At 43.4% G+C, this 12,304-nt stretch overlaps 1 protein-coding gene across 1 annotated transcript in view; it reads right to left on the bottom strand.

Annotated features, from left to right (window-relative positions):
- Window positions 1-12,304, bottom strand: part of LOC142210358 (uncharacterized) — a 65,013-nt gene continuing 52,709 nt past the window's right edge. Inside the window, exons 2-5 of the mRNA XM_075279460.1 lie at window positions 2,237-2,363; window positions 1,928-2,107; window positions 1,723-1,846; window positions 1-1,384 (exon numbers count right to left, since the gene is read on the bottom strand). Of these exons, the coding sequence (XP_075135561.1) occupies window positions 81-1,384; window positions 1,723-1,846; window positions 1,928-2,107; window positions 2,237-2,314 (1,686 nt within the window). The 5' untranslated portion in view covers window positions 2,315-2,363 and the 3' untranslated portion in view covers window positions 1-80. The remainder of the gene's footprint in view (window positions 1,385-1,722; window positions 1,847-1,927; window positions 2,108-2,236; window positions 2,364-12,304) is intronic.

Below are 12,304 nucleotides of genomic sequence, written 5' to 3' on the forward strand. Positions count from 1 at the left end.
CCCATCCCCTTTATTTGCTTTTCAAAATGCAATTTTGACCAACTTTTGTTAAAACTCTTTCCACGTATATTACATCCAAATCACTTCTCTGTGTGAATTTTTTGATGGGTAACAAGATTTGATCTCCAACCAAAACATTTCCCACATTCTGAACATGAATATGGCTTCTCTCCTGTGTGACTTCTATGATGACTAACAAGTTCTGATTTCCGGATAAAATTCTTCCCACATTCTGAGCATGAAAATGGCTTCACCTCCTTGTGACTTATCTGGTGTGTAACAAGCAGTGATTTGTTGTTAAAACTCTTCTCACAGTCAGGACATGAAAATGTCTTCTCTGAGTGAATTAATTCATGTAGCTTAAGAGCTGGTTTCTGGGTAAAACATTTCCCACATTGTGAACAAGAAAATGGCTTCTCTCCTGTGTGAGTTCTCTGATGTTTAACAAGATCTGATTTTTGGTTAAAACATTTCCCACATTCTGAACATGGAAACGGTTTCGACCCTGTGTGACTTCTTTCATGTCTGACAAGATAAAATTTCTCTCTGAAACATTTACCACATTGTGAACATGAAAATGGTTTGTCCCCTGTGTGAACTCTCTGATGTATTTCAAGAATTGATTTTCGAGCAAAACATTTCCCACATTCTGAACATGAATATGGCTTCTCCCCTGTGTGACTTCTCTGATGTCTAACAAGATCTTCTTTATGGATAAAACTCTTCCCGCATTCTGAGCATGAAAATGTTCTCTCCCCTGTGTGATATCTCTGGTGTTTAACAAGATATGATTTTTCGCTAAAACATTTTTCACATTTTGAACACTGAAATGGCTTCTCCCCTGCGTGATCGGTCTGATGTCTCACAAGATCTGATTTTTGCTTATAAGATTTCCCACATTCTAAACATGTGTATAGCTTCTTGACTGTTCTAGATTTTTGATGTACAATGCTCCCGAGAACTTGACTTTTATTTTTCTCCTCACATGGCGATGGATCAGAAGATCGGACCTGTTTAGATGGACATTTCCCACATTCTGAATGTGAAAATGGCTTCTCTTCCGTGTGAATTATCTCATGTCTAACAAGGTCTGCTTTCGAAGTAAAAGATTTCCCACATTCTGAACATGAATGTAGTTTCTTCCCTGGGTGAATTCTCTTCTGTTGAACGCTCCTTCTGCGGCTTTTATTTTGCTTTTCAGTCTGTGATGGATCAGAAGATCGGACAAGTTTAGAAGGATCAGATGATGGATCTTTCTTGTGAAGGGCTGAGGGTATATCTGGGATAATGACATGTTCTTCATATGTATCTTGTGTGATACCACCATCATCTGCTTTATAATCTGAAGATATGAGATGTCCCTCTGCTCTCCTGGTACAGTCATCTGCCAGGAAGAAATTATAATAAATTACTTTGATATTTTATGACTTATCTGTCACGTCCAAGCACATGATGTAGGTGGGACTGCAATGGATTAATTTATTTCCACTCCTTCACCTTCTACTAAGGCTTCAAACTGTGCGTAAATCATTCATCAACACAGTACACACCACACAAAGAATGAATAGTGCAGAAGTGAGCATGTGCCAACTATTGATCCCCTTTATTATGATCAGTGATGTTCTCTTACTGGATGGAACTGGAGGAAACACATACAGGGACTGAATTCATTCTTTCCATACAGATAATGAGAGGCCGTGTGTATTTAGTCATGTCTATTACCTGCTGATGTGAGGGGCTGCTGATCCTCCATCATCACCTCCTTGTACACATCTTTGTGTCCTTCTAAATACTCCCACTCCTCCATGGAGAAATAGACAGTGACATCCTGACACCTTATAGGAACCTGACAACACAATGATACAGTCATCACCAGATCCCTTCATAGCGCTCCTGTATAATGTCCCAGCATTCCCAGCAGTGTCACCTCTCCAGTCAGCAGCTCAATGATCTTGTTGGTAAGTTCTAGGATCTTCTGTCCATTGATCTCCTCATGTATCAGGGGGTGAGGTGGAGGCCCCGGGATTGGGCTCAGGGTTCTCCCCCATCCTTCAGATACAGGAACCTGACAGCGCCCACTAGAGGTCTTCTTCACTACTGTATAATCCTGGTTATGGAGAGACACATTAATAAATATCACTCCATCCATTCCCAGAGTCCCTCACCTCTCCAGTCATATCATCTGTTATTACTATAGATAAGAATGATGTAATGTGACATCATCAGAATCTCTCACCTCTCCAGTAAGCTGGTGCAGGATCTCTAGGGTCAGGTCTATTATTCTTTCTGCCATCTTCCCTCTGTCGCTCTCCATCCTTGAGGGGTCAATTGGAAAAATGATCTTATATACCTACAGAAAGAATCTTGTTTTGTAGGAATCTGAATGAAGAAAAAAAAATACAATTACTGGAGATAATAAAGTGTAGATGTTGTTCCTTTCTTGCATAAATTTTAACATGAGATAATGTTCTTGTCTGACTCTTGGTGTCCTAGATGTAGTATGGATGGGCTCAGTTATTAACATGATATTGCTAAAGTAGAATGGATAGGGCTGCACTGATTTCCTTGAGAGAGGGGTAAAGAAAATCCAGGCGGAGTCGAAATTTGAGCTCATTTGGGGTCGGTGGTTGGATGCTCTGGGCTCAAGGCATCTCTGGCTGCAACTTCCTTGGTGGTGAATTTCTCATTAAGATTTTTCATAACCATCAGAATGGGATTGTCTAATTGTATAATGAGAGGACATTCATTGTGTGGGAAGCTGAGGTGATGGCTTTGGGGCTTGGAATATTCCTCTATGATTTTAAAATTCAACTTTCACTTCTTGATATGGATCTGATGCCAGAAGAAAGCACTGCTGTCTAGAGAAATGGGGCATGGGGGTGATTGGTGTCTATAATCCGCATAGATTTTGAGATATCACTGGTTAAAGTGGGTCGGTATATATTCGCACTGTCACTTTAAAGAGGACCTTTCACGTCGTCAGGGCAAATGTGGTGTAATACACCGTTAGAAAGCTGAATTCCCGTTCGGTGCCCCCGGTGAAGAGCGATTGGTGCCGATACCATAGCTCTTCATTGTCAGAAGGGCGTTTCTGACAGTCTGTCAGGAACGTCCTTCTTCACAGTAGCGTCTATTGCGCTGTACTGTAAGAGGGGGTGTTGCTTATCATCCAGCGATGACGCTAATCATTGAGGTACGCCCCCCCAGTACTCATCTATGGACGAATACTATCAGGAGGGGAGGGGGGTGTTCCTCACCGTCATGGCTGGACGGTAAGCAACGTCCCCTCTCACAGTACAGTGCAATAGACGCAACTTTGAAGAAGGATGTTCCTGACTGACTGTAAGAAACGCTCTTCTGACACTGAAAAGCTACAGTGCGCTGAATTCAGTGCAGGGAAGGGAGAACATTTTTTATTCTCTTGACCGCAGCACCAGTCATTTTACAGCAAAAAAAAAAAAAAAAAAAAAACCCCAAAAAAGTGGTAGAATGTGGTGTTCCATGTGGACACCACGCAGAAAACACACAAACCTCAATATAGTCTATGGGGTCCATGTGCTTTCATTACTCACCGCTTGTCAATGAGTTCGGTATTCCATTCGGTGGGGGTTCTCATGCAGACTCCCTGAACAGAATACTGAATGCAGATGTGAACCAGGCCTCACCTCTCAATAACAAAAAATAACAAAATCTGATCAAAAATATTCTGTACCCACAAAATACGAGGTCTCATAAAGCTACATAGAATTATAATGTAAAAATTCTGAAAGCGGAAATGTAGAGAGGGATAAAATGTAACAGATCACTAAAGGGTTAAAATGCCCGTAAGGCCCCAGGAGTTATGTGCCAGGAATAATAATTAAAAAGAGGGACATTTTCGGGAGAATTTCTGCAATTTCAATGACTGTTAGTAACATAAAACGAATTTTCAATATTATTTCCCCCTACTGAGAAAAAAATCCTCATCAAGGCCCCAAAGTAGCAATCACGTTATATAGTAACTAAATACGGCCTCTGTCAGCAGAGACGTAACAGTCCCCTCAGTGCCCCCCACAGAGTATAATATATATATACACACACACACACACACACTATAATATATATATAAACATAGTAATGGGATTAGCTCAGGGATCGTTGCTGTCCGGCTTCTACCTACAACCCAGGTCACCTAACTATGAGGGCTGGGCCTTCTGCACAGCTCCCTACACACAACATACAGCAATATACTCACAGGTAAATTCCCAGGAGCAGAGAGAGCCGTATACCTGTGTGCTGTCTGCCCTTATATACACACTTCAGGATAACAAGGATCCCAACACACATCCCAAAACCTGGAGTTGCTGAATGAAGTAGAGACAGACCCAATACTCCTACTCCAGCAGCCAGAACTATTTATTTGGTAAAACCCTCCTGCAAGGAACACAGCTTTCCTCAGCTGCATCTAGATCATATATGATAGGAACCTGGGAGAAATGTATACTCCTTCTACCACTTTGCCCCTGGTCCTGTCACTATATATATATACCACCAACTGTACACTACATATATACACACATACCTCCACCTGTACGCTGTATACTGTGTAGATTCTTCCTCAATGGATACAGGACCTGTGGTGATGTCACAGTCATGTGATCAGTCGCATGTGGGAGGAGTCAATTGATCACATGATGAGGTGTTACCGGGTTACGTGCTCAGTCTATACAGGACTGTGCTGTGCTGGATGAGCTGAAGTGTACGTGTCAGGATCAGGATGTAGTTACAGTGTGTACGGAGCAGAGCTGTGTGTTTATGATGTGTATAGAGCAGAGCTGTGTGTGTATGGTGTGTATAGAGCAGAGCTGTGTGTGTATGGTGTGTATAGAGCAGAGCTGCGTGTGTGTATGGTGTGTACGGAGCAGAGCTGTGTGTGTATGACGTGTACGGAGCAGAGCTGTGTGTGTATGACGTGTACGGAGCAGAGCTGTGTGTGTATGACGTGTACGGAGCAGCTGTGTGTGTATGACGTGTACGGAGAAGAGCTGTGTGTGTATGACGTGTACGGAGCAGAGCTGTGTGTGTATGACGTGTACGGAGCAGAGCTGTGTGTGTATGACGTGTACGGAGCAGAGCTGTGTGTGTATGACGTGTACGGAGCAGAGCTGTGTGTGTATGACGTGTACGGAGCAGAGCTGTGTGTGTATGACGTGTACGGAGCAGAGCTGTGTGTGTATGACGTGTACGGAGCAGAGCTGTGTGTGTATGACGTGTACGGAGCAGAGCTGTGTGTGTATGACGTGTACGGAGCAGAGCTGTGTGTGTATGACGTGTACGGAGCAGAGCTGTGTGTGTACGGAGCAGAGCTGTGTGTGTATGTAGCAGAGCTGTGTGTGTATAATGTGTATGAAGCAGAGTTGTCTGTGTACGATGTGTACGTACGTGTAAGTATTCATACCCCTTGAACTTTTTCACATTTTGTCACCTTAGGAAGGGTTCACACTACCGTTGGATTCCATTATGAAGGAGACCTATAATAACGGAAACTAACTGATGCTAATGTGTCTATTTAAGCGGATCATTTAAAAAAAACAGACACAATAGTATCAGTTATTGTCCATTTGGGTCCAGTGAGATCAGGAGGTGCCAGCATGTATAATCCACAGCCCAGGGTTTGGCCAGTGACCCCAGGCTGCCTGAAGCCTCCCTTACCTGGTGATCCTGCCAGGACCTCATGTGCATAGACTGACTTCCTGTATAGACTGCGAGACACAAGCATGCTGTGTATAATATAGAATCACCAATCTGAGTATTGCTGATTGAAGGTCCTAAAGAGACACATGAAAAGGTGAAAAAAATAAAGTGTTTGAAAATAATTAATAAAGTTATAAAGCCCCCCAAATTCCAAAACAGATCCCATTCACTTCAATGTATGCCAGCTTACGCGCGCTACACATTGAAATCAATGGGAGGCTTTTTAACCCATTGATTTCAATGTTTAGCGTGTGTAAGCCGGCACACATTGAAGTGAATGGGATCTGTTTTGAAGCGCTCGTGTATACGTGTCTGAATGAGCGGAGCGTAAACTCCGTGTGAAGGCTCCCTTACTATCCAACTGTTAAGGTCTATCCTTGACCCATACTATGAGCCACCCGAGGATTGAACTGTATATAGTTTAATTTGTTAAAAATAAAAAAATGTGTTTGTGTTTTTATTTTTTTTTTAAAAGGGGTGGTATTTCACTTTGAAGAGGACCTTTGACCCTCAGGGACACATGCGGTTAATACACCGCTAGGAAGCAGACAGTGTGCTGAATCCATATTTCCAGATCCCCCTCTCCTGTGCTACAGACAGCCACCAAACCTCAGGAATATGGTTGTTAGCAGCTCACTTTCACCTCCAACTAACACAGGAACATTTCCATGCGGACAGAAAAGGTGACTGACTACGGACAAAATAAAGATCCCGAACTCTGATCGACACTACAAGATCCCAGGTGACTTCACCTGCAGCACACCTAATGTAGTGTATTTGATATTGTGTACTAAGTGTCCTGAGGGCCTGTATGTAGGTGAGACAGGACAGTCACTTAGGATGAGGATGAACTCACATAGACATACGATTAGAGAACAGAGAATGGACCTCCCTGTGCCAAAACATTTCTGCAATGAAAATCATAATATGACCCAGGATATGAAGATTCTGGTACTAAGAGGAAACTTCAAGAGCAGAAAAGATCGCCTCATATGGGAGTTTAAACTTATGGTGACCCTCAACACTCTCCAAAGGGGGTTAAACCTAGGTCCAGGGTTTTATGGCCTTTTACAACCACTAGACAACACGTCACTGATCAAAGAAGCTACAAACCCAGAGAACTGATATATACAGTCCTATGAAAAAGTTTGGGCACCCCTATTAATCTTAATCATTTTTAGTTCTAAATATTTTGGTATTTGCAACAGCCATTTCAGTTTGATATATCTAATAACTGATGGACACAGTAATATTTCAGGATTGAAATGAGGTTTATTGTACTAACAGAAAATGCGCAATATGCATTAAACCAAAATTTGACCGGTGCAAAAGTATGGGCACCTCAACAGAAAAGTGACATTAATATTTAGTACATCCTCCTTTTGCAAAGATAACAGCCTCTAGTCGCTTCCTGTAGCTTTTAATCAGTTCCTGGATCCTGGATAAAGGTATTTTGGACAAACAATTCAAGTTCAGTTAAGTTAGATGGTCGCCGAGCATGGACAGCCCGCTTCAAATCATCCCACAGATGTTCAATGATATTCAGGTCTGGGGACTGGGATGGCCATTCCAGAACATTGTAATTGTTCCTCTGCATGAATGCCTGAGGATTTGGAGCGGTGTTTTGGATCATTGTCTTGCTGAAATATCCATCCCCGGCGTAACTTCAACTTCGTCACTGATTCTTGAACATTATTCTCAAGAATCTGCTGATACTGAGTGGAATCCATGCGACTCTCAACTTTAACAAGATTCCCGATGCCGGCATTGGCCACACAGCCCCAAAGCATGATGGAACCTCCACCAAATTTTACAGTGGGTAGCATGTGTTTTTCTTGGAATGCTGTTTCTTTTTGGACGCCATGCATAACGCCTTTTTTTATAACCAAACAACTCAATTTTTGTTTCCAAAATGAAGCTGCCTTGTCCAAATGTGCTTTTTCATACCTTAGGCAACTCTATTTGTGGCGTACGTGCAGAAACGGCTTCTTTCTCATCACTCTCCCATACAGCTTCTATTTGTGCAAAGTGCGCTGTATAGTTGACCGATGCACAGTGACACCATCTGCAGCAAGATGATGCTGCAGCTCTTTGGAGGTGGTCTGTGGATTGTCCTTGACTGTTCTCACCATTCTTCTTCTCTGCCTTTCTGATATTTTTCTTGGCCTGCCACTTCTGGGCTTAACAAGAACTGTCCCTGTGGTCTTCCATTTCCTTACTATGTTCCTCACAGTGGAAACTGACAGGTTAAATCTCTGAGACAACTTTTTGTATCCTTCCCCTGAACAACTATGTTGAACAATCTTTGTTTTCAGATCATTTGAGAGTTGTTTTGAGTAGCCCATGATGCCACTCTTCAGAGGAGATTCAAATAGGAGATCAACTTGCAATTGGCCACCTTAAATACCTTTTCTTATGATTGGATACATCTGGCTATGAAGTTCAAAGCTCACTGAGGTTACAAAACCAATTTTGTGCTTCAGTAAGTCAGTAAAAAGTAGTTAGGGGAATTCAAATCAATAAAATGATAAGGGTGCCCATACTTTTGCACCGGTCAAATTTTGGTTTAATGCATATTGCACATTTTCTGTTAGTACAATAAACCTCATTTCAATCCTGAAATATTACTGTGTCCATCAGTTATTAGATATATCAAACTGAAATGGCTGTTGCAAACACCAAAATATTTAGAACAAAAAATGATTAAGATTAATAGGGGTGCCCAAACTTTTTCATAGGACTGTATGTTTTGGTTTTTTTTACTGTTTATTTATATGTTCTGTTCTCCATCTATTTTGCATCTAACACTCCATTTCTCTGTGTATATATATATATATGCCTAACTTCAGAAATTGTGTTATACCATCCTGATGAAGGGACCTTTATAGTAGTCCCGAAAGCTCGATATGTCATCAAAAAACTTTTTAAGTTAGCCATTAAAAAAGGTATCAACTACTGAGGACTTCTCTCAAAAATTGCTTCCTACTGGTGTATTAACTGCATGTGTCCCAGAGGATCAAAGGTCCTCTGTATAAAAGAAGACCTTTGACCCTCTGGGGCACATGTGGTTTACACCCCTACCAATACCTTAGTAAAAAAAAAAAAAAAAAAAAAAAAAAGACACTGACACAGATATAAATTTAACATATTTTATTTTTTGACCATTTTTAACAAAAAGTTTTGGAACATTTTTAATTTGAAAATTTTTAAATTTTAAAGTTTTTTTAAATTTAAAATTTATTTGAAAGTTATTTTTAATTTTTTTTTCTTTAAAAAATAAAAAATAAAAGGGGAAAAAAATAAAAGAATAAAAGAAAGGGAGGGGAAAAAAAAGGTCCACTACGATAAGGAAGGGCTTCAGTCCTGGTCAGGCTGCTCATCACTGAGGTGAGAAAACTGCCAAGGCACGGCACCTTCGGAACTCATTAAATAGTCCGTGAAGGAATCTTTCAGCTGTACAGCTGTATCGACTGCCCGACTGTGGTCACTGGTGGACAAAAATAAGCTGTCTGTGGCTCCCTCCAATGTTCGGGCTTTCGCACTCCCGAACAAAGTTGTGAAGCACACAGAAAGCTTTGATGACCACATCCACGGTGTCGGGAGCCAACTGCATTGCAGAGGTGAGGACCCTCCACTTATTAATAATGATCCCGAAGGTGCACTCCACGAAGTGTCATGCTCGGCTCAGCCTCACGTTGAAGACCCTCTTCCGGGCATCCAGTCTCCTCCATGGGTATGGGTGCAGCAGGTTTTCTTTTAGTGGAAACGCCTCATCCCCTACCATGACGAAGGAGACTGGATGTGTGGTACCCAGAAGCGGTCTTGGTGGAGGTAGACTGATCTCCCAGTACTCTGTGACCCAAAAGTGATGTCAGTAGCGCCCGGGAGTCCCCAGTACTACCATAGGCACCGACTTCGATGGCAATAAAACGGTATGTGGCATCAGGACCACTGAAAAGTACTTCTTGTAGTTAAAGTACAGTGATCTTGAGTGCGGTGGCTTCTGCACACGTATATGTTTCCCGTCGATGGCGCCTATGCAGTTGGGGAAATTGGCCACAGACTGAAAGCCTGCTGCTACCTGCAACCAAATCTCCGGGGTCGGACTGGGCATTACTATGGGTTGCAAGTGCTGCCAGATCAGTTGGCATGTGCTCCTCACAATCCCGGATATGATGGATTTTCCAACCCGGAATTGGAGGTGTAGGGATACGAAACTCTCTCCTATTGCGAGAAACCTAGAAAAAAAAGAGAAAAAAAGGAAATTAGCACACAAGAATAAAAATTGTACTCTACACTCTACTGCTATTCACTAGCACATCCTAGTGTGACATTCCTTTCTGCAAAATTGCTACTAGTTGGGACCCTACGTCTACACATCAGAATCCCTCTATCCTACTCTATACAGATTCCCTCTATACTACAATTAAAACTATAGAGACACATTTTATTTCATTTGGCCATACAACATTAAAAACAAAAAGGGAATTTAAATAAAAGTACACATTTGATAACTTATGTCACGGGATGGTTAGAGTCCGGCAATACGCAATGTGTAATATATATTTCATGTGGAATGTATTCTCTAACCTGTTGTATACATCAATGTGTAGTTGGCTGATTAGGGTCTAGTGTGTTAGCACATTGTATGCAAATCCCTCTAACTAGTGAGGACAATGGGTGGAGATAATCTGATCAGTGTCTCCAAGAAGATGTTGGATGGTGCATTGTCCATAGTAGACAGGGAGTCTGCTCTCCTTGGTATAGGTGAGGGGGGAAGGATCTGTGACTCAGCCCTTCCCACCCACAGATATAGGTGTAACAGTTTTAGTATATAGTTGTAGCTAGCAGTTAGTATGTGTTAGCCGGCCTGTGCACAGCTCTGTAGAGAGCCAGAATTTAGTTACAGGACCAAGGAACCAAAGTTATCATTGGATTGTGACTTCTGTGGACTTATTGTTATTACGGTTGATGTGACCGCCGCCGGCTACTAACTTTGTGGATTACAATAAATTGCTGTTGTCTCCCGACCTCTTGCGTCCGTGTTGATTCAAAAGACCTTCCGGAGGAAGACGTATACCTTTGCTCTGTGACAACTGGTTGGCAGCGGTGGGATCAACAGCGGACAGCGAGATGGACTACAGCAGCCCAGCGATTAATGGAGCCACAACCTCAGAATACAGGAACTGGACTATGGCAAGTCTACAAGTAAGGGCCCGGGAACTAAACCTGAGTTACCAGGGAAGAACGAAAGATCAACTGATCGAGGCACTGGAGGAGATGACCCTGCAAAGCGACCATGAGGAGGGCTGCCCCCAGGAGACAGTAGAGATACGGGAGTGGCAGGTACAGACCCAAAAGAGCAGATGGGTTGTTTTGTATGAGGAGGAGTTGGCAGTGCTGGGGTTAGAAGCAACTGCAGAGCAAAGGAGTAGAGCATTACAGAGGGCTCAGGAAACGGAGAAGGAGGAACAGAGAATGGCGCATTAAAAGGAAAGAATGGCGCATGAAATGCGAATGGCTGAGATAACTACGCGGAATTATAATCAAACGTCGACCCCCAGCCCAACAGTGAGAGAACCACCATATGTGTCCCATAAACACTTCAAGACCTTTGATGAAGCGGCTGGGGATGTTGATGGATATTTTCAGGACTTCGAACACCAGTGCCGCCTGATGGAAGTCCCAGAGAAGGATTGGGTCCGGTATCTGGTGGGGCACCTACGAGATGGGGCTGCGGAAGCTCTCAGAGCCATGGACCCTAGTGATCAGCGGGACTATGAGGCCATTAAAAGAGCGGTGCAGAAGTATTATGCAGTCACTCCAGAGACCTACCGAGTTCAGTTCCGCTCTTTGTCTTACAATGGGGGAAGCTCCTTCCACATGTTCGCCCACAAGTTGAAGCAAGCATGCAAGCGCTGGCTAGAAGGAGAGGAGGCTGTCACAGTCGATAAGATCCTCCAAGTCATACTTAAGGAACAGTTCTTTTCCCAGTGCCCCGCTGAGATCCGTGAGTGGGTGCTGGAACGGAACCCAGCCACAGTTGAGCAAGCTGCTTCCCTTGCAGATGAGGGCCTGACCATCAAGCCGCAGTGGAAGAGGTTGTTTGCAGAGGAGCGGAAAACTACCACAGTCCGCCAGACACCCTTCAGCCAGCCACCCACCTTTCGTGCCCGGCCTCAGAATTACAATTCCCCCTCTACCCCTGCCCCAGCCCATCGGCCTCCAGCTATGAACAACCCTGTCCCTAGACAACGACCCACTGGAAGAATGCTAGAGCGCAGATGTTTTGGGTGCGGGCGGCCTGGACATTTGCAAGCTAGTTGCCCTGCTAACATGGGGGCACGGGCCACCGTGGCATCCCGGCCTATTCACTACCTGGGAACCACCCCTAGGACAGAAAGTTTGGCCCCATTTCCAGATGACTCCATGAATGACACATCTGTTCCACCTCCAGGGGTCTATGGGATTCAGCCTTCCGCCACACATCCCGCAAACCTTCATCGGAAGCACTTGCAGGAGGTCCTACTGGATGGCCGAACAGTTGTTGGATTCCGGGACTCGGGAGCTT

The sequence above is a fragment of the Leptodactylus fuscus genome, chromosome 6, assembly GCF_031893055.1.
Source record: "Leptodactylus fuscus isolate aLepFus1 chromosome 6, aLepFus1.hap2, whole genome shotgun sequence".
Lineage (NCBI taxonomy): Eukaryota > Metazoa > Chordata > Amphibia > Anura > Leptodactylidae > Leptodactylus > Leptodactylus fuscus.